Consider the following 22,397-nt stretch of genomic DNA (forward strand, 5'->3'; position numbering starts at 1 on the left):
CAACATTGTTCTCCATCTGCCAGACCTTTGCCCACTCACTTAGACTGTCTATATCCCTCTGCAGACTTTCAATGTCTTTTGCACACTTTGCTCTACCACTCACCTTAGTGTCATCTGCAAATTTTGACACACCACACTTAGTCCCCAACTCCAAATCATTGATGTAAATTGTAAACAATTGAGGTCCCAACACTGATCCCTGAGGCACACCACTAGCCACTGACCGCCAACCAGAAAAATACCCATTTACCCGTACTCTTTGCTTTCTACTGGTCAGCCAATCCTCTATCCATGCCAATACATTACCTGCAATACCGTTCAACTTTATCTTATGTAGCAGCCTTTGATGTGGCACCTTGTCAAATGCCTTCTGGAAATCCAGATACACCACATCCACAGGTTCCCCATTGTCCACGATGCAAATAATGTCCTCAAAGAATTCCATCAAACTAGTTAAACATGACCTACCCTTCATGAACCCATGCTGGGTGTGCCCATTGGGACAATTTATATCCAGATGTCTTGCTATTTTTTCCTTAATGATTTCTTCCTTAATCATACCCATTTGCCATGATTTGCACCATCAACTCATCCACCTTGTTTTGAATGTTCCAATCATTCAGATAAAGTGCCCTTAAGCCAGTTTTTGCACCTTCTTTTTGGGCCCTATCACCTCCATTGCTAACAGCTCTTGAGTTCTCCTTACCTTTAACTTTTTTCCTAATTTTCAATGGAGTTGAAGCTTCCTCATCACCTGCTAACCTGCTACTTTGCCTAACGTTAATTGTTATTCTCCCTCTACCCTCACTCTCCCTTCCCCCCTACTTACTAGTGTAAAGTCTTATAAACCACCCTATTTACCCTTTTCGCCAGAACACTGGACCCGGCCCTGTTCGGGTGGAGTCCATCCCAACGGTTTAGATCCCTCCTGTCATGATAAAACTTGGAAAAATTTTATTCAAATAAATAAGTTGAAACTGTTACCACTGGCTGATAACGTTGGTATCCCATTAAAGGCAATTGACAGGAAAGTGAGAGATTAAAGGAGAAATTGTTCCATGTAGCAAATGATTATGATATGGAATGAACTGCCTATAATGTTGGTAAAAGCAGATTCAGTCTAATGCTTAGAAGGAAATTGGAAAAGGGAAGAATTGTAGGGTCATGGAGAAAAAAAATGTGGTGGGCCTAACTGGATAATAATTGATTGCTTTCCGACATTACGATCTGATGAGATGTTGACATAAGGGCAGATTTCTCCCATCTACACAGCAAGTATGATAGCTTCACTTCAAGGTGTTGTACCAGGATTATTTGAGATGGTTAAAAAAAGATAAGGTTAGTTCCTTGTATGATGCCTTTTTGCATCCAGCTTCTTGCATGATTGACAAACTTCCACAAACAACAGCACAGCACATACTGTATAGAATGAAGCCATCCAACAAGCAGGACCATCATTGACAAATGATAAAAATCTTTAATCAACATTCCAGAAGGCTTGACAGATCTGAAGACTTCAATGACACAGGTCAAACTTGGAACAGTGAAGAGAATAGGAGTGTATGCCAGGATTAGCACAAAGAATTATTTAAAATGAAGTGTCAATCTGCCAAACAGTGATCCCATAACCAAATCTGCAGTGCTGCTACAGCCACTCATGAGCAATGCTTCGCGATGTTGGAAGATGTTGATTCACTTCATGTAGTATCAAGAAATGGCTGAAGGCAATAGATCATAGAATCACAGAATTGTTATGATGTGTAGGAGTCTATTCAGCCCAACATGTCTATACTGGCTCTTCAAATAAGCATCATTACCAAGTGCCATTCTCCTGCTTTCCCCATATACACTTACACACTGTTTCTACCCAAATAATAATCCAATGCTTCAACGGAATGTGTGAGAAAGTATGTTTTACATCACCTTTGCAACTTTTGTGCATCACTTTAAATCTGTTCCCCCTCATTCTTATTCTTTTTATGAACAGGAACAGCTTCTCCCTATCTACTCTATCCAGCTCACTCATGATTTTGCTCACAAAGCACCTCTGAACCACTTTCTCTCCAAAGAGAACATTCCCAACTTCTTCAATCTATTGTCATCACTGAAGTTTCTCATTCCTGTACCCATTCTAATGAATCACTTCTGTGCTGTCTCCAATGCATTCACACCTTTCCAATAATGTAGTGCCCACAACTGTACACAATGCTTCTGGGCTCTAACAAATGTTTTATACACATTCAACAATACTTCCTTGATGTGTGTAGCTCCAACAACACACAAGTTTTGGACAAAGCAGTCCATTTGATTGGCATCCCTTCTTAAATGTACACCATTCACACCTTCCAGCACTAGCACACCTGTGGCAATAGTGTGTACCATCAATGAGATGTATTGCAATAACACACCAAGGTTCTTTAAACAGCATCTTTCAAAATTTTTAAGTTGCCTGCATCACTTAGAAGAACAAGGGCAACAGATACATGGGAACGACACCTCATGCAAATTTCCTCAAAGCCACACATCATTCTGAATTGGATCTTACTGTAGCATCTAGCGTGCTTTATTTGTGCGGGGTCAAAATCCTAGCACACCCTCAATTAAAAGGTGTAACTTCACCACATGGACTGTAGCACTTCAAGAAGGCAGCTCTCCATCACCATCTCAAGGACAATTAGGAGTGAGCAAAAATATTGGCTTTGTCATTGAAGTGCACTTCTCCCAAATGAAGTTTTTAAGTGAATTTGTTATACATTCTGTGCTGTATGCAACGGGCAGTCTGAAAAATATGATCATTATAATCCATTGTTGATGTATTACTAGTGATGGTTATCTCTGTAATAACCAATAACTCTGCAATGTTTGTCGATGTGAATATTAACAATGCTAGAAGATCAAACGTACATCAATTGGTCGTGGAATGATTTGGTGAAATGAATGCTTTAAAGGGGACTAGGGATTGTTCAACCCAAAACTCTAATGAACTACTACTGAAGAACTTTTCATGCAAGAATTTTTGCCTTGTCTCTATTAATCGTTGTACAATGAGCACCTTCTGCATTGACACCTCTAATGATGATTGTATATTTTGTTCTTGCTTTAAATTACTTTGTGCCTTTCTCAGTTATGAATTGTGTGACCTTATTTTAATTGATATAAAAATTATCACTGGAAAGTGAATCAGTACTTAGATGTTTCAGATGAGGGAATTAAATGTAATATCTCCAAATTTACAGATGACACAAAGCAGGGTGGGGGAGTGAACTGGGAGGAGGATTCAAAGATTCTTCCTTGTGATTACATACTTTCAAGGCTGAGATGGACAGATTTTTAATCAGGAATAAGTTACTGCAGATACTGAAATCTGCACTGAAAATAACAAATGCTGGAGATCACAGTGTGTCAGACAGCATCCATGGAGAGACAGCAAGCTAACATTTTGAGGCTAGATGGCTTTTCATCAGAGCCTTTTTAATCAGTATGAGAATCATGGGTTAAAGGAAAAAAGGCAGGAATGTTAAGGATTATCATATCAGCCATGATGTCATTGAACAGTAGAACAGACTTGATGGGCTGAATCACATATTACCGCCCCTATGTCTTATTGTTATATAGTCAGTGGACAAATGCGTGGTGTATGAATAACAATGAGGGCAAATATGAGGTTATCCACTTTGGTAGCAAAAGCTGGAAGGCAAATTATATTTGGAAGTGTGACAGGTTTGGTAAAGGGAAAGTACGACGAGGCCTGGCTATCCTTATACACCATACACTGAAAATTAGCATTCAGGTACAGCAGATGTGAAGAAGGCAAATGGTATGTATGTTGGCCTGCAGTATGAGAGGATTTGACTATAGGAGCAGGGGCATCTTGCAGCAAATGGAGAAGTTAACGTTCTCCCAGAGGACTGCTCTCAAAGAGAACTTGTGGTGAGTTCAGCCTGAGGATCACCATGTCTCAAGCAGAAGATGAGGTTGAGAAGGAAAATCCTTCATGGTAACCTCAGCTGATGTGGGAATTGAATGATGCAGCATAATTTTGCAGGGTCTTGGTGAAGCTATACCTGGAGTATTGTGCGTAATTTTAGTCTCCTTGTTTGGGGAAGAATCTTCTGGCTAGGGAGAGAGTGCAGTGAATGTTTACCAGACTGATTCCTCGTATGGCAACACTGATGCAGGAAGAGAAATAAAATCCGTTCAGATTATATTCGCAGGAGTATAGGTGATAAAGGAGGGATCTCATAGAGACCTATAAAATCCCATCAGGACAAGACAGGGTAAACACAGTAAAGATCTTCCCAATGCGAGGGAAGGCTGGAACCAGGAGTTACAATTTCAGGGCAGGCGTAGGCCATGCAGAGTCAGATGATCAATCTCGATCACTGTTAAAGGTGGAACAAGCTCAAAGGGCTGAATGGCCTACTCCTGTTACTATTTTCTATGTTTTTACGTAAACTTTTTATTAAACCTTTAATTATGTAAGCATATTGAATTTTAGAAGCTTCTTTTATTATTCTTATCTTCATTTATACTTTCCCTCATTTTCATCATTTCTGAAAGCTGAAAGATTATATTTCTAATTAAAACTTATTTAATTTTACAGTATCATTTGACATCATCGGCATAGCATGTAGGCGGGGCCGATGTGTAAACACACTGTAGTACCTCCCACTTTTATTGATTAGTCCCACCTTCTGTAAACAGGAATGGTTGTGATCTAACCAGCATATCGTGACAGCTGTTACATAAACACACTTGCTCCACATTAGGTGTCACAGTTGCCTGGAGGATTCTGATTAGGTGAGTGTTGTTCTGTTCAAGATGTAAATTACGTTGTGAAGAATGGGTCCTAGTGTTCAAAGAATCTTTTTACTTTGGAATAACCACCATCATTAGTTGAAGTGCTTAAATTATTTTAGCGAATGCATTTGTAGACTCTCTTGCTATAGTCCATCCGTCAAACTTAATGCAATTGAAACAATCCAAACGGATTAGCTATCTAACCATTTGTTTTTTGCATTAAATAGAAGAAGATCATTATTAATCATTGTTAAACAAATCAATAATTTCAATGGAAGTATGAACAAAAGAATGCTGGAATGGCCACATTAGGAGAAGATTGAAAGGATTTTGAGTATTTAAAAGATTTTAGTGCAAGAAAGAAGTGCATGATTCATTTAAAATAACAGGTTGAATGAAAAGATACCTGAAAAATCTTCACCTGTGAACAAAAGACTTGAACATTAAAACTGTCATAATTGTTTATTTAATTTTCCTTTCTTGCATTATCCTTTTTGTTGCATAACTGACATGTAGCCCCTTGTCATTAATATTTTACTGTAGAATAATTTAATGCATAAACAGAATGATCTTTACAATCATGTTATCTTTTTTAAGCAGTGGCAGTGACTGAGTACATTATATTGACTGATGGGTAAACTTAGCTTGTTTTTTTTGCTGCTTTCAACCAAACAGCTTGAGTTGATATCTTTGGGAATCAAAATTGATGTATGTTGATGTTGAACAAGTTTATACTGAGTTAAATGCAATTGTAAAGTAATTATGTATAATGTAAACATATTGCAAGAATGAAGACAGGCAATGTAAACCAAATGGTATTATTCTACAAACTTGGGAGGATCAGAGTGGCCATATATAAGTATCTAAATTACTGAAGGGCAGTTTGAGAAGATAATTCAAAATGCATCCAAAAGATTAGCCTCTATAACTGGTGGTATAGGGCACCGGAAGAAAGGAAATTCCCATGAATCTTTACAAAGCACTGGTTCAACATCAACTAACGTATTCTGTCTAGAGTGCTTTATGAAAAATGCTAAGGTTTTAGAGGGATCGCAGAAACGATTCATGAAAATAGTTCAAGGGATAAGAAGCTGAGTTTATCTTAACATATTGGAGAAGCTGTGCTTGTTCTTCGTTGCAAAGAGAAAGTTGAGGAGTGATTTAATGATGGTATTCAGAATCATAAGATTCTAGACAAAATGAAGAGAAATTGTTCCTGTTGAATGCATCCATAACCTGTTTCAGGTGGCTATGAAGTCTGAGAAGCTGGTGGAGGCACATTTGATTGGGTCTTACAAAACAAAATTGGATAAATATCTGAGGGGAGAAAAATTGCAGGTGTATAGGGGAATGCTGAGGCATGAGAATGGCTAATTTCATGGAGAGCTGTGATGTACAAAATAATCCAAGTGCTGTACCAATCTATAATCTTGTATCTCTGTCTTACGTACTTTTGGAGGTTTCGTCACATCATATCTAGGCTCAAACTATACCTTACAATGTTAAATACATTCCCCCCGATTCGGTATTCTATTGAAGAAATGTGTTACATAGAACATAGAACAATAGAGCACAAGAACTGGCCCTTCAGCCATCATGTCTGCACTGACCATGATCCCATTCTTAATTAAACCCATTTGCCTGCACATGGCCTGTGCTCCTCAGTCCTTTTCCTGTATGTGTGTCTTTCTAAATGTCTCTAAAATGTTGCTTTTGTAGTTTGCTTCTCCCACTTATTCTGGCAGCATGTACCAAGAACCTGTGTGCTGCCTCACACATCTCCTTTCAACCAACCCCCTCTCATTTTGAACCTATGTAACCTAGAATCTGAGAAAATGAAGCTGAATTGTACTGAAGAACTGTTGTAAGTAGTGTTGTATGGCATTGATTAGTCAATATATTTTGTACAAAGCTTTGTCTGTCCAAGAATACTCTGGGATTTTCAAAATTTTGAAATTTAGCACTTCAGTAGGTGTCTTATCAGAGATGTCATTTTTCTTGCATTCCATTGCAAATCAGCTAGAGAGTAATTCAATTCCTGTTTTTTTTTAATATTTATTCTGTGGGATGTGGATGTCGCTGGCTGGCCAACATTTCTTGCCCATCCCCAGTTGCTTTTGAGAAGGTGGTGGTGACCTCCCTTCTTGAACCGCTGCAGCCTTCCTGCTGTGGGTTGGCCCAAAATGCTTTTAGGGCCACCCAAGTGGACAGGGTTGTTAAGAAAGCATATGGTGTTTTGGCTTTCATTAACAGGGGGATTGAGTTTAAGAGTCGTGAGATCTTGTTGCAGCTCTATAAAACTTTGGTTAGACCGCACTTGGAATACTGCGTCCAGTTCTGGTCGCCCTATTATAGGAAAGATGTGGATGCTTTGGAGAGGGTTCAGAGGAGGTTTACCAGGATGCTGCCTGGACTGGAGGGCTTATCTTATGAAGCGAGGTTGACTGAGCTCGGTCTCTTTTCATTGGAGAAAAGGAGGAGGAGAGGGGACCTAATTGAGGTATACAAGATAATGAGAGGCATAGATAGAGTTGATAGCCAGAGACTATTTCCCAGGGCAGAAATGGCTAGCACGAGGGGTCATAGTTTTAAGCTGGTTGGTGGAAAGTATAGAGGGGATGTCAGAGGCAGGTTCTTTACGCAGAGAGTTGTGAGAGCATGGAATGCGTTGCCAGCAGCAGTTGTGGAAGCAAGGTCATTGGGGTCATTTAAGAGACTGCTGGACATGTATATGGTCACAGAAATTTGAGGGTGCATACATGAGGATCAATGGTCGGCACAACATTGTGGGCTGAAGGGCCTGTTCTGTGCTGTACTGTTCTATGTTCTATGTTCTATGTTCTATGTTCTAGGGAGGGAATCCGAGGAATTTGATCCAGTGACGTTGAAGAAACAACATATTTCCAAGTCAAGATGTTGAGTGATTTGGAGGGGAACTTGGAGGAGGTGACGTTCCCATATATCTGCTGCCCTTGTCCTTCTAAATGGACGTGGTCATGAGTTTGGAGGATGCTGTCTGAGGATCTTTGGTGAATTTCTGCCGCGCAAGTTGTAGATAGTACTGCTGCTACTGAACATCGGTGGTGGATGGAGAGGATGCTTGTGGATGTTGTGCCAACCAAGCAGGCTGCTTTGTCCTGAATGCTGTCAAGCTTCTTGAGTGCTGTTGGGGCTGCACTCATCCAGGCAACTGGGGAATATTCCATCATACTCCTCACTTGTGTCTTGTGGATGATGGACAGGCTTTGAGGAGTCAGGAGATTAGATTACCTAGTGTGGAAACAGGCCCTTCGGCCCAACAAGTCCACACCGCCCTCTGAAACATCCCATCCAGACCCATCCCCCTATAACCCACCCACCCCTGAACGCTACAGGCTATTTAGTACAGCCAATCCACCTAACTTGCACATCTTTGGACCATGGAGCACCCGGAGGAAACCCACGCAGACACGGGGAGAATGTGCAAACTCCACACAGACAGTCACCCGAGGCTGGAATCGAACCCAGGTCCCGGTGCTGTGAGGCTGCAGTGCTAACCACTGAGCCACCATGCCGCCCCTAATGCATGACGCATGACTCACGGCAGCAGACCCAGCTTCTGGCCTGCTCTTGTAGCCACTCTGTTAATGTAGTGAGTCCAGCTGACATTCTGGTCAATGGTAACCCACCCAGGATGTTGATAGTGGAGGATTCGGTGATGGTAACACCATTGAATGTCAAGGAGTGGTGGTTAGATTGTCCCTTATTGGTGATAGGGATAGCCTGGCATTTGTGTGTCACAAATGTCACTTTCCACTTGTCAGCCCGAGCCTGGATATTGTCCAGATTTTGTTGCACGTGAACATGGATTGTTTCAGTATTTAAGGAGTCACAAATGGTGCTGAATATTGTGCAATCATTGACGAACATCCCCACTTCCGACCTTATGATGGAGGGAAGGTCATTGATGAAGCAGCTGAAGATGGTTGGGCCTAGGACACTATCCTGAGGAACCGCTGCAGAGATGTCCTGGAGCTGAGATGACTGACCTCCACAACCACAACCATCTTCCTGTGTGTCAGCCATGACTCCAACCTTTTGCCCCCTGATACCCATTGATTCCAGTTTTGCTAGGGCTCCTTGACACCATACTCCGTCGAATGCTGTTGCTCTATTGAAAGCCACTTTCCAAATCTACACTAGCCAGAGTTAGAAGCTGCACTGAGAGTTGCTGTACTGGAGCCTAAGGGGAAGATTTTGATTTGATAACTAATGGATGTTTCGAGAATACTTGGGGATTTCCTGACATCGTTATCAGTAAACCTGGAACTGCATTGTATCTGAACACTCAAAATAAGGGAATAAAAATGTGAAAGTCAACAGACTAAAACTCCACGAGCGCAAAAATATCATCCTGTACGATAGCATAGTTGGGAAAGGAATTGAGGGGTATGTTGATAGGATGAACGTGAGGCACCTTCTGTAGAGAGTAAACATCAAATCAGACCAGTTCTTCTTCTCTGAAGAAGAGTCACTAGACTCAAAATATTAACTCTACTTTCTCTCCACAGATCTGCCACACCTGCTGAGTTCTTCCAGTTAAGAGCCTGTGGGTCTGGAGTTGCATGTAGGCCAGACCAGGTAAGGATGGCAGTTTCCTTCTCTAAAGGACATTACTGAACTAGACGGGTTTTTCCAACAATAAGCAACATCTTCACAGTCATCATTAGGTTCTTAATTCCAGATATTTACTGAATTCAAATTCCACCATCTGCTGTGATGGGATTCACACCCAGGTCTGCAGGATGTTATCTGGGCTTCTGGATTAACAGTCCAGTGATAATACCTCTAGGCCATTTTCATTTTTATTTCAACATAGTAAACACTAACCAGACAGACTTCATCTTGGTGTGATGATATTGTGGCTTTAAGTGGTTTATTTTGTTATGGGTTTTTTGAAAAGATGTTTTAAGACAGAGGCAATGAACAGTCCACCAGAGCCATGAGAGTAAACAGCTTGTGAGGCCTGAGGTTATTTTAAAGTTGGAACAATAGAAGCAACCTGAATGGGTGTGATCCTTCTCCCACGGAACCAGGATTTTCAGTCTAGTTTTTCAGGTTTTCAGTAGCAGCAGTTGTTGCTGGGATCTCAGTAGGGTAAGAAGCTGCAGTACATCTCTCCTGGCTGGTTCACTGACTCAGAATTTTCTCTTGGTTTTTATTTCCTTCGGGGCAACTGGAACTGTATATGAGAAAATCTGTTCTTTTCTGAATTTGCCTTTTTCCAAGGGTGTGTTTATGAAATGTTACTAGATTAGAACAGTTAGTTAGTAATAGTTACTTATCTATTATTTTGTTAACTTTTCCAATGGATTTGAGTTATCCCAATTTCTTCCTTCTTTTGTTATCTTTCAATTACAGTGAATGAATAGTGTGTTTTGCTTTAAATCCGGTAGTTTGACCAATCATATTGCACCTGGAATACAATACCTTACATTTACCTCTAACCAGCTTCAAACAGCCATATAATCTTACATCACTTCCCATTGATTATGTAAACTTATTGATTAAAATATTCACACTAACCCTTTACAATCCAGCTGGTCATGTCAATATTCCATGAAAGAATCATAAAAGAAGCAACAAGAGTTTCCTCAGGGTCTCAAAAGGACAGTTCTGGTCTCTTGTGTTCTCACCCTTGCTTAACCTCCAAGGAATTCCTCCGGAAACAGTCTCCTTGTGACTTAACCATTTGCTGGTGAGCTTTTGTTGTTTTATGGCAGCTTCCAGAAGACCTGCTTCCATTTATCAGCCACGTGCCATCCCCCCAATCCCTGACGCCATTTGAGTCAGCTATCGCCTTGGTAATGTATCAATGATGCTTTCACCACCTCAATTTTTCAAAACGTGATCTGGATTTTAAAGAAACACTACTCTCCTGCAGGTTTACTAATTCTTCCATATAGTCTGGGGGTTTCCTGTCCGAACAAAAAACAAGCCATCATGATTTACATTTAAATGGGCCATAGTTTGGGGAGCAGCTTATTTGTATCAGCTCTGGTGCTGCTGCTTTGCTCAGTTAGAGCAAGACAGGATTAAGGAAATTGAAATCCTAATATATGAATGAAATTTTTGTGATGTTTGCCTAGACCTTAGGAAAATCCTTTCCTCTGACAAGTTGAATAAGGAGTGAGGCTCTGAAATCTTGTGTTTTCAAATAAACCTGTTGGACTATAACCTGGTGCTGTGTGATTTCTGACCTTGTCCACCCCAGTCCAACACCGGAACCTCCACATCATGATATTTACTACCATTATGGAATAATACTCTTCCCTGAACATTTAGCAACAACATTGATTTTAACAACTATTGTTTTCCTTGATTAAATTCTATGTCACTTTACTCATTTTCTAACTTCAATGCCAAGTGATTAACTATTGCATGGTCAAATTCGGGCAGTGAGTTCTCGGGATTTGACCCACTGATCATGAAGAATTGGGATATAGGATTGAATCTTATCAGAAATCGGCCAAGCGTCATTTGTAACAGATTTCACGGGCAGTTTCTTTCAGTGTGTCCTGGTGAGTTTTGTCACACTATTGTCTCAAATTTGCCTCACTAACTGTACACCATGCCCCACAGCAGCCTGTTGTGTTCTCCCTCATGCTATGAGAGGAAGTACAGGTAGTTCTCCTATAACACAGTAGATGTATTCTTGTGTGACCTTGTGATATAGAAAATCACATCATAGGGAAATCACTATAGAAAATTGCTATACTTGTACAGCAGAAAGTTTGCATTATCCAAACAGTGTCCACTATTTATCAATTGTAATATGGCCAATTCGCATTAACAAAATACACATTATAACAGGAATACCTGAACTGCCCCTGCCAGGATATCCCAGGATTCCTGGCACTGGCACAGTATTTAAAAGGCCATGGTGCATCTGATCAAGGGCTGTCAGTCTGGAGCTGCCCTTTGTATCAATTGCTCTGGACAGGGCAGATGAGGGAAGATTAGTGTCCCACCATTGCAACCATGACTTGAACGTCCCAGTGGATGAAGTGGTACAGAATGGGGTTCTTCTATTCTCCTAACTTGGCAGAGGAGACCACAGCCACATTGCCAGACTGGCCCGTCCAGTCTCAATGGTCCAGGGAAACAGCCAACATTGTAGGTGGATGTAGATGGAACTTTTCCCCTCACTGGTGATCCTGAAAGTAGGGACATAATCTCAGAATAAGGAGGCCATTTAAGACCAAGATGAGGAAGAATTTCTTCACTCAGAGGGTAAAGATTCTTGGTGTTCTCTATGTCAGCGAGCTGGGAAGTTCGATCGTTGAGCATGAGTGGATTTCTTGATACTAATGATAAGGATATGGGGAAAGTGATCAAAAATGACTGAGGCAAAGGATGAGACATGATCTAATTGAGTGGCAGAGGAGGGTTATATCCTTAGATATGAAATGAATTTGCTAGAGATAGAGAAATCATGTTATTTTAGGTCTAAAAACAAATTAAAATCATTGTGAATGCAAATTACTAAAGTCAATTTCGTTCAGACTGAAAATCAAAAACTGGGATGTGGAGTCTTATTCCTTTTGGTTTTAATTGTTGTTTGAACAGTTCAAAAGCTTGTTAAAACTGTAAAATTTACTCTTTTAACTTTTTCTTTCTCACTTTCTATCATTTTATTCTCTCTCTTAATCCCATGTACCTTTCCCTCTCTTTCTGTGTACAGTTTTCAATTAATTCACTACTTGAACTTTGAGTTCCTTGTTCAATTTTGTGCCCTAACTTCACAACTGTCCATTGTGCTTGATTAAGGACATTGTCACTCGTCGTGTGCATGCAGGTCCTATATGTCTACAGATTTTTTATGTCCCATTTCCATTTTGAATTTTCAGCAAATTGCCTGACAAAATATCATGACAATTAAAAGGGTTAAAATATATCTGGCTAATAGCAGCCATCATTCATTGGCCTTCCAGTAGTTTTATATCGTTATTACCGAGATGTCCCATCAGATTTTCACTATGTGTGATATATCAACGAATTGATCATGGTACCACCAATAATGCTTGTCAATTTTGCTGTCAAATTAACACACTTTGAATGATTTATTAATCTTTAGAGTTATACTGTTGTTTTTCAGGATCAAAGAATTGTGATTACGTGCTTAAAAGAAAATTAAACTGTGCTAGAGGAAAGTATTTTAAGAGAAAGATGAAAAAAGGTGCAATGGAAAGACTTTTCAAAAGAGGGAGCAGAGGTAATGTTTATTCAACTGTAGAAAATGCACACGAATTATCTTCACAGAAGGATGGAAACATATTTAAGGTAAACATTTGAAATGTAGCGTTTAAAGAAAAATGGTATATTATTGTCCACATGAAATATGGCAAGCATAATCTGAATTGATTTTTAACACTGCTAGATGTGACAAACGCTAGCAGTTAATTTGGAAATGCACCATTTTGAAATTTAAATTTATCTCTCAGCTCATTGATGGTGGAGATGTAGCACAGATTGAAAAGTCAGTGGAGGAAGACCTTGACTGTCTCAGCAGAATGGATGAATATAAATCAACCCCACTGCACCATGCTGCTGGAGCAGGTCGCCTTGACATTTTGACATTGATCACTGATCATGCCAACTTTGAAGGTAAGTACTAATTAAACGATAAAATGCAAGAAAGTGCGCATTATTTATGCATAATTATAACATATAGCGCACATATGTGTAATCGGATATTTTCATACCCACTCTGTAACTCATCATCTTGTCTTGGTTGAAATCAAGCGTGGAATGTTTATCTGTCTCAGACGAGTGGAGCTGTAATTTTAGCAGCCTCAGTGTTACAGTGAAATACAAAGGTATCCTTTGCTTTAACTCTGTGCCTAGGAACTGAGCATTCTCCAATTGTTAAGATGAAGAAAATTATAGATAGCCTGGTTAAACCTACAAAGAACTAAAGCCTCAGATGCCATTGATTTCAGTCCATAAGGAGATCATAAGGATGATTTGGAGCAGCTGTTCTCCTAGCACAGAGTTTTGTGTGGTTGGTAGAAGAATTGGAGATTTGGGTACAGAGGCCATGGATTAGTGATCACAAATTTGTTTCTGGATTTTCTTCCCTTAGTGTCAGAAGAGCATTTAGTTTTCTGAGGTTATGTAAAAGAAAAGCACTACGGGATTCTGGACCACCACTAGAGTTACTCTATTCTTGGCATTCCAGGGGATCCTTAAGAGAACTATGGAGCATTCTCCAGTTGACACTTATATCAAGTTACACCTCAAGCTCTTCTAATTTAATGTTAGGAATGAATTGGAAGGCATTGGGATAAATTTGCAAACAAGAAGTATGATAATGATTAGTAAATACCAGTGTGTCAAGACCAAAACTCAGAATGGATCTTTGCTGACTCCCAGAAATGTCATTCAATATCATAGATTCAGTCACCAGTCAATGCTGACTTAATGGAGCAAATGACTAGGATTATCATTGGCTGCTATGCTTCAGAGCCAGTGAAATGAAAACCATTTAGGGATCCAGCTATTGCTCACAATCCAGTGGCCCTTACTGAACGTACAGGTGTGGTTATATCTGCTGGTGAAGTGCTCAAAGATGAATCTCCTGCAATATCCTACACTTCGCTCGACTGTCTTCCAGAACTCACTGTCACACAGACAACAAATATTTGGTTGAGGTATTGAAACAAAACACTGCTCCTTGATAAGAATGTAATTAATTTTAACTGTCCAGAGTAAGAACCAAAATGGCCAATAAAATGCCTGTGTTTGCCCCACTTATATTAAAATCAACTTATCTTCACTCCATTCCATTCCATTCCACTGGGTGCACTGCTCACTCATGCCAAGTGCCCCCCACCCCTCTCTGTCACTCTTTTTCACACACACAGACCCACACATATACACAGTTCTTGCTTCAAGTTAAAATTAGTTACAGAACACAGGATTAAAGGAAGGAAAAGATAACAAGCTTGGATGTTACACCAGTCAGTGATCAGGAGTTGGCTTACTCCTAACAGATGCGTTTAGTGCAAACAATGTAAGTGCTGTCGATGTCACCTTGCAGAAGTGTCACCGTATATTTTCATTTAATCATTTTGCATTACACATATGCTGCAGTTTGTGTCTGTTCACACAGCTACCATCATATCATTCTTGAGGACATTTATGTTTGTAACCTATGGAATTTATTACATCTGACATTTTATGCTAAAAAGATTTGTGCCCTCATGCCAATAAATGTATGACTTAAAGTCATTTTGATCTTGAAAGTGTAACATTGAGAGCTAGCAAACAATTTGTGAATAGAATTGGCATGCAACTCATTTTGATTCATGACTGCAGGAAACTCAATGTAAGGAGGACATTCATAGCAGTAATTTCTGTATTATTGTTGATATTAGGTAATGTCTTGACATTAGCATGCTAGTTCTAGATATTACTGAAGACGAGCTGGTGCACATATCAGCAACCCACCCACCATTTTTAAATCACCGATTATCTTAACTATTGAGTCTATAAAAAGCCAATTTTTACAAAACCTTTAGGTGTCCACTGCATTAGGTATGCATTGAATGGGAAAACATTTGGGAGCTCTTTGTAGGGGAGTTAGACAAAATGCCCCAAGTGTGAAAGGAAAGGCCTGGTTAAGGTGACAATTATTTCATACTTTTGACTAAATAATTATTTAGAGGTCCCAAATAGAAAAATGAGGAGATTCAGAGAGTAGGAGTCTTTAAATTTGTTGCTGTGTATTTGTTAGCTTCCTGATTGTCAGTGTAACCCCTCTGCCACATGAGATTGAAGCCTAGTCTCGAGGTTGGATGTGGATCTCCTCTTTATGTCACTGATTGGGTGTCTACCTATTAGGCAGCTTGGACATCCAATGTTGGATTTGCTGTTGGCGGACCAGAGACCAAACCAACCACTCACTTTATCTTCTGCTGTCTCACTCTGCCTAAAACGGTAAACCCATCCCTAAACTAGAAACAGGGAATGCTGGAGAAACTCAGCTGGCCTGGACTGGAAGATGGCGGCTTTCATGCTGTTGACAGGAGGCAAGGAAGACAGAGTTCCCAGAACAAAAGCCAAAGTGAGCACAAATGTTGGTAAAGGAGTGATAGAGGTGTACATGGATGAATATAAAAAGGTGTGAGAAGGAAAAAAAAGAAACTATTCTGCTGAGATGCAAGTCAACAAGGCACAAATTAGATGAGGCCAGAGGTGATATAAGATAATTGGAGGAGGGAGAGCAAACTCTGAAACTCTGGAAATAAATGTTAAGTCCTAGAGGCTGTAGAATGCCTCAGCCTCTTGATCTCAACATTGAGCACCATAACTTCACAGCATGACCTCTGCCCTCCAATTTTCTTATGCCCTCCTTCACACTGGTTGTGCATTGTTTGTATCTTGTTGAATTTACTCTTGGCAGAGTGAACCTGTTTTCTCTTTTTCACTTCTATCATTTGCACCCATTTTACACCTCTGTCTCTCCTTTACCATCATTAGCACTCCCTTTCCCTTTTGCTTTGGACACCCTCATCATCTGTTTTTGTTCCTCTTTCTCCTCTGTCAGTAGCAGAGTAAAAATTACAAAGTGTGAAGCTGGATGAACACAGCAGGTCTGATGAAGGGTCTAGGCCCGAAACGTCAGCTTTTGTGCTCCTGAGATGCTGCTTGGCCTGCTGTGTTCATCCAGCTTCACACTTTGTTATCTTGGATTCTCCAGCATCTGCAGTTCCCATTATCTCAGAGTAAAAATTACACCATTTTTCAGCCCCTTTCAGTCCCAAAGAAAATCCATATCAGACTTGAAACATTACTTCTGTTTACTTCTTTATAGATGCTGCCAGACTTGTTGAGTTTCTCCAGCACTTCCTGCTTTTCTTTCAGATTTCCAGCATCTGCAGTATTTTGCTTATAAATCTCTCTCTAAGTTTTTTTTTTACTTTCCAGTTGGTTGGAAGCTGCTTTAACTGTTAACAATGTGATCTTGCATCATTAGTAACACTTTTGGGTCTGTCATTTTAGATCATATTTACAATCAAAATTCCTATTCACACCACATTCTTTCACAGGGAGTATTATTCCCTTTGAGTGAGAGTGTAAAACAGTTGATATCAATTCAGTTGCCCATAATGTATCCTGATTTTTATTTCCAAAATTATTCCCTAACACTGCTTTGTTATTATTATTTAATGGTGGTATTATAAAGTGATTAAAATTTCAATGGAAAATATAAGCAAGCAAGTTATCCATGTTTAATGCTGAAGTAAGTGTTTGGGAGTCAGTTCGCACAGTTGGTGTCAGTTTCCAATGCAGAGTAATGGGTTCAATTTCCACACCAGCTGCAGTCACCATGACGGGTTCTCCTTAACTTCTCCCATTGCCTGGGGAGTGATGACATTCAGGTTAAATCACCACCAACAGTTTTATCCCTCTCTCTCTCTCTTGAAAACAACTTATGGTCTTTCGGGTACAATGATGACTTTTATCTTTTAAGGATTCATATTCCAGAACAATAGGCTGAAGTTCCTTTTCTGCTCTGTATGACGCGATGACTCCACAAATCTATGGCTCTACAAGGTGGAAAATTGGATGGCTAAAGTAGGAAACAGTTTGTGTCGGTGTGCATTAAGATCCTTTTAATTCTAAAAATGCGCAGCCATTCCCAGTTGGAAAACAAGCTAAAATGTATGGATTTTAATATGGCCAGATCTGACATTAGTGAGTTAAATGAAAACAAGGCTCCAAAATATTTCCATCCCTGTAAATAAAGTAATAGAGACATTTTTGTCTGAATGTTAGTGCAATGAATTGTAAAACTTTTTGGAAAATGGTCCTAGTTAAGTAATTCATCAGAAAATTGAAAATCATTTCCCCTGGAAGTACCTAGTTTTTTGCTACATTCCACAGCACAATGATGAAATGATATTAACAGAAATTACATAGCGCAAAGCTGCCCTTCACATCTTTTACAACAGTTCACTAATTGTGCAGCAAAGAAGACATTTATTCTATTTTCAGTAAAGGACAAATGTTCTGCAGACTTTTGAAGAATGATATTGCAAATGATTTGCTGTGACATGAGGGTTTCCTTATTCTAAAAACAACAGCAAAATTAAACGTACATTTGAAGTACGACCATTGTTTTATTTATTTTATAAAAGTAACAACATTTTTATTTGTTGATGGCGGTAGCCATCATTGTCTCAACATACACTTAATGCTCATCCCTTGCTGCCCTTGAGAAGGTGGGGATGAGCTGTCTCCTTGAACTGTTGCAGCTATTTGGTGTGGTTAGACCCACAATGCTGTTAGGAAGGGAGTTTCAGTATTTTGACCCAGTGACAATGAAGGAAAGGCAATGTGTTTTCAAATCAGGGTGGTGAGTCACTTGGACAGGAACTTGCAGATGGTGGTTTCTCATGTGTCTGCTGCCCATGTCCTTCGAGAGGTCATTGATTTGGAAGGTTCTGTTGAAGTGGTGCGTTCCTGCAGTTCATTTTGTCAATGGTAGACAGAGCTGCTACTGTGTTTTGCTGGCAAAAAGCATGGAGAGAGGGTGCCAATCAGCAGGCTACTTTTTGCCAGATGGTGTCAAGCTTCTTAAATGGTGTTGGAGTTGCATGCATCCAGACAAATGGAGAGTATTCCATCACATTCTTAAACTATGCCTTGGAGACTGGAAGTGAGAGACTCACCACAGAACTCCAAGCCTTTGACCTGATCTTTTAGTCGCAGTACAATCCAATTCAGTTTTGTTAATATTTTAATTGAGACCTCCAAATATCTTTAGTTGTGTTTGTTTATTGGATGCATAAACATTAAGCTAATGGGCACTCATTCACAGACAAGTCTAGCCATTGTATTCATTCAGGTTACTTACAAAGTGCTTACTGAAAAATACAGTAGGGATAGAATTTCCACTTTACTCACAATTGGCTATCCAGTATTGTTAATTCCTTTGAAACAAAATGGAAAATAGCAGCCGAGACATGAAATTGGATAAGACGCAGGAAACAGAGAAGGTGCCTTCTGTCTGTAAAAATGACCTCAAGCTTCCAGTTCAACATACCACTGTGTTCCCTGGCCAACTTTGCCATCTCAGGCCTGCTACAGTACTCCAGTGAGGCACAATGCGAGCTGGAGGAACACTACCTCATTTTCTGCCTAGGTACCTTCAGGACTCAGGATTGAGTTTAACAATTTTACAGCATGACACATCACTCCACGTTCATCACCCACCCTATTAACACCAGCTTTCATCATGACATGGATTGCTTTTAGTACAGCCAATTCATTTTCAATTACTCATAATCCCTATTACCACCAATGTAGCTTGTCTTCTCCCCTGCCTTACTACCAACAACTCCTCTGCCTTCCTACCATTTTTTCTCTTTCTCTCTCTCTCTCTTTGTGCTCTGTCTCCACCTGTCCACTCACTCCTTCTCCTCCTCATGATCAGCTAAATACCACCTTTTCCTAGCTGAAGAAGAAGCTAAAGATGTTAACTCTGTTTCTGTCTCCACAGATGCTGCCAGACCTCCTGAATTTCTCCCACAATTTCTGTTTTTGTTTATTTCATATGTGTTCATTGCAGTTTTTTTGTTTTATTACAGTGGTAGTGATCGGTTGTCGTTCTATCTGGACAAAGGTTGTGAGTGTGGTACCCAGAAGTTATGACTAGGTTCACCACTTTCTTGATGTATACTACAGATTGCATGTGGGTCCAACATGCTCACTTTTGAAACTTGTAAACGGCACAAAACCTGAAAGTCTCATAAGGAGAGAGATGGATCCTGATGTACCAGCTGGTGGAATCGATAGGCAGGGACAGATGAAATATTGATGCAGAGAAGTATGAAGCGATATATTCTGTTAAAGTGGGGAAAATTAAATGAAAGGGTGCAAATCTAAAGCCAAGTGAGATTGGAGAAAACATGTGCAAACCATTGAAGGGGAGGACAGGTTGAGAGAGGGATTCTTTTAAAAAGACATGAAAGATCCTGCCCTTTATCAATGGAGGCATACATTTCAGAAAAAGAAGCTGTAATGAACCATAAAAAGTTACAGAGTTGGCCTCAATTAGAGCATTGGGATGAATATTCCCCTTCTGAGAAGTGCTGGGAAGAGCGAAGAATGAGATGGATTAGCCCTAGAGAGATACCTGTCACTTTAGTACTCAAATTCTGGGTGAGAAGGATCCCTTAACCCTAAAATTCCTCACACCCCCCACCCCCCAAAATAACATACGTTCTCATTGAAACATGACTCCACAGCTTTCACTAGTTGGCTAGCCTCCAACTGGCAGCCTGAATCACAGAGTCATACATTACAGAAGAGGCACATGGCGCAAACTCCCAAACAATGTGGGAGCAAAATGTGCCCAGCTTCTCGACTGGTTTTTCCAAATGCTCTGGAATCCGTGAGTTCTCCATCTCCATCAAGTGTTGAAGACACCTTGGAATCTGGGATGGACATGGTGGATGCCGCTGCCTCAACACCTTTGCCCCCTGAAGAAAAGAATGAATTTCTTCTCAGATGACCAGACACAAGCAACAAGTTACTGGGTGTTACAGGCTGCCTGTATCAGAGGCAGAGTTGGAGGAATCTGAACCACTGCTAAAATGTCCTAGAAGGAGCTACAAAAATACTGGCCTATGTCCTCAGGCTCAGAGGAGGTGGGATATAGTGATTGTAACAAGGTCAGCCTGTTGGACCTCAAGGAATATGAGTTCCCTACTTGGAGCTGTTAATCTGGACCAATCAGGGAGCCTGGTTTACTGATATAAACAGGAGTATAAGAGGTTCTGATCACTCTGTGAGCTGGTTCTCAGGAAGCTGGATCAGTGTCAAGGACCCTCTGCATGTAAACAGAGGGTGATTTGGAGACTGGTTATTCGGCTCTGTGGAGTTATTTTATGGAAAAGGTGCAAAATAAAAACTACAAGAACAGCTCCAGGAGTGAGAAGTCAGCTAATTTGCTTTTGCTGAGAACCAGTAGAGTTTTTGCAGGCGAAGTGACCTCCTACACTATTGAATAATTAGCATTTACATGCAATATGATCGATTTGATCTGGGCGTGTGACCAAGTATATGGGCAAGGCCAGCCTCTAGCTTGATGTTTATTTAACCCCGCATTGAGTATGATGGAAACTCAAATCGCGCTGAGCATAATTAGTGCTTAAAGTTTCCTGTGTTGTTTGACCAATTGCAGGAAAATTCCACTGAGAATGCTTGTACAGCCTAATGAAAACACCTGCCCTTTATGTACATACAGAGTTGGGTACACCATCCATCTGTAATTTCATGTGGATTAAAGAACTTTAATGAAGAATTATTGGTGTACTGCAAAATGAGAAACGTCACAATGAGGACTCTGAAAAGCAGAGTTCTTGAGTGGACTCACATCATTTGAGGGATAATTTCATCATATCCTGTCTGAAAATGGAAGTATGTCTGGTCCAAGAGTGCATTGTGTTTTGTTTCTTTTCCAGTTTTAAATGTGATTGATTGTAACGGAAACACACCTTTACACTGGGCTGCAGAGAAAAATCAAGCACATTGTACCCAAGCTTTACTTGATAAAGGTGCGAACCCAAATATTCTGAATAATGCACAAATGTCGCCTCTTCATATGGCTGTCTCTTTAAGTCACAATGCAGTGGTAAAGGTAAGAAAAGTTGATTTATTTTATTATTACAAAACAAAAACAATTGTGATTTATTGTGATTTGTACAGGGATCTCTCCCCAAAGTGACAATTACCCTGACCTATATCTTGTAATTTCCCAAGTGACCAATGCAGTTTCTCAGGTGGCAGAATAGGCAGGTGACTTTTCCTTAGCAACCATGATGCTCCTATTACTGTCCGTTTGAAACAAACACAGGGGTCACTTGCCATTGATTTTCCATCTTTTTAATTCATTTCGGTAGATAGAAGATCATGATGAATTGGCTAATGATCTTCACTGGTGTAATGCAGATAATCAAATGCCTTCTTCCTTGGCTCTGTGATTTTTTTTTCTGTAGCTCCTTTCAAAACCAGTGTTCTATAAATTAGGACCAGAATTAGGTCATTTGGTTTCTGAAACCTACTCACCATCCAATACGACCATGGTTAATCTGTTTGTGTTTTGAGTTCCCTTTGCCTCTGGAATACAAGCTGCTGAGAGAGAATGACCCAGTACCACACACACACACACACACACACACACACACACACACACACACACACACACACACACACACACACACACACACACCAACTCCCCATTTGTGAAGAAGGGTCCCGAACTGAAACATCAATTTTCCTGCTCCTCTGATGCTGCCTGAATTGCTATGTTCCTCCAGCTCCACACTGTGTTATCTCTGATTCCAGCATCACCAGTTCTTACTATCTCTGGAAAGTCAGTTCAGTTGTTTTTTGTTCACAGGGGATACTGTTCTTGAGATACTCCTGATGAATTTTCTGCTGGTCCCAGTAGTGTTTCCATCATCTTTCATGCTTTCTTTCCTAGTTTGGTATTAGACACAAGGCAGCTGGTACACTTATGCGAAGTCTCTCACTGATGCCTGATG

General features: G+C 40.2%; 1 protein-coding gene across 1 annotated transcript in view; it reads left to right on the forward strand.

Moving 5' to 3' along the window:
- Positions 1–22,397, forward strand: part of trpa1b (transient receptor potential cation channel, subfamily A, member 1b) — a 218,376-nt gene that overhangs the window by 120,618 nt on the left and 75,361 nt on the right. Inside the window, exons 4-6 of the mRNA XM_059646336.1 lie at positions 12,938–13,122; positions 13,284–13,446; positions 21,315–21,490. Of these exons, the coding sequence (XP_059502319.1) occupies positions 12,938–13,122; positions 13,284–13,446; positions 21,315–21,490 (524 nt within the window). The remainder of the gene's footprint in view (positions 1–12,937; positions 13,123–13,283; positions 13,447–21,314; positions 21,491–22,397) is intronic.

Source organism: Stegostoma tigrinum, chromosome 5 (genome assembly GCF_030684315.1).
Source record: "Stegostoma tigrinum isolate sSteTig4 chromosome 5, sSteTig4.hap1, whole genome shotgun sequence".
In the NCBI taxonomy this organism is placed as follows: domain Eukaryota; kingdom Metazoa; phylum Chordata; class Chondrichthyes; order Orectolobiformes; family Stegostomatidae; genus Stegostoma; species Stegostoma tigrinum.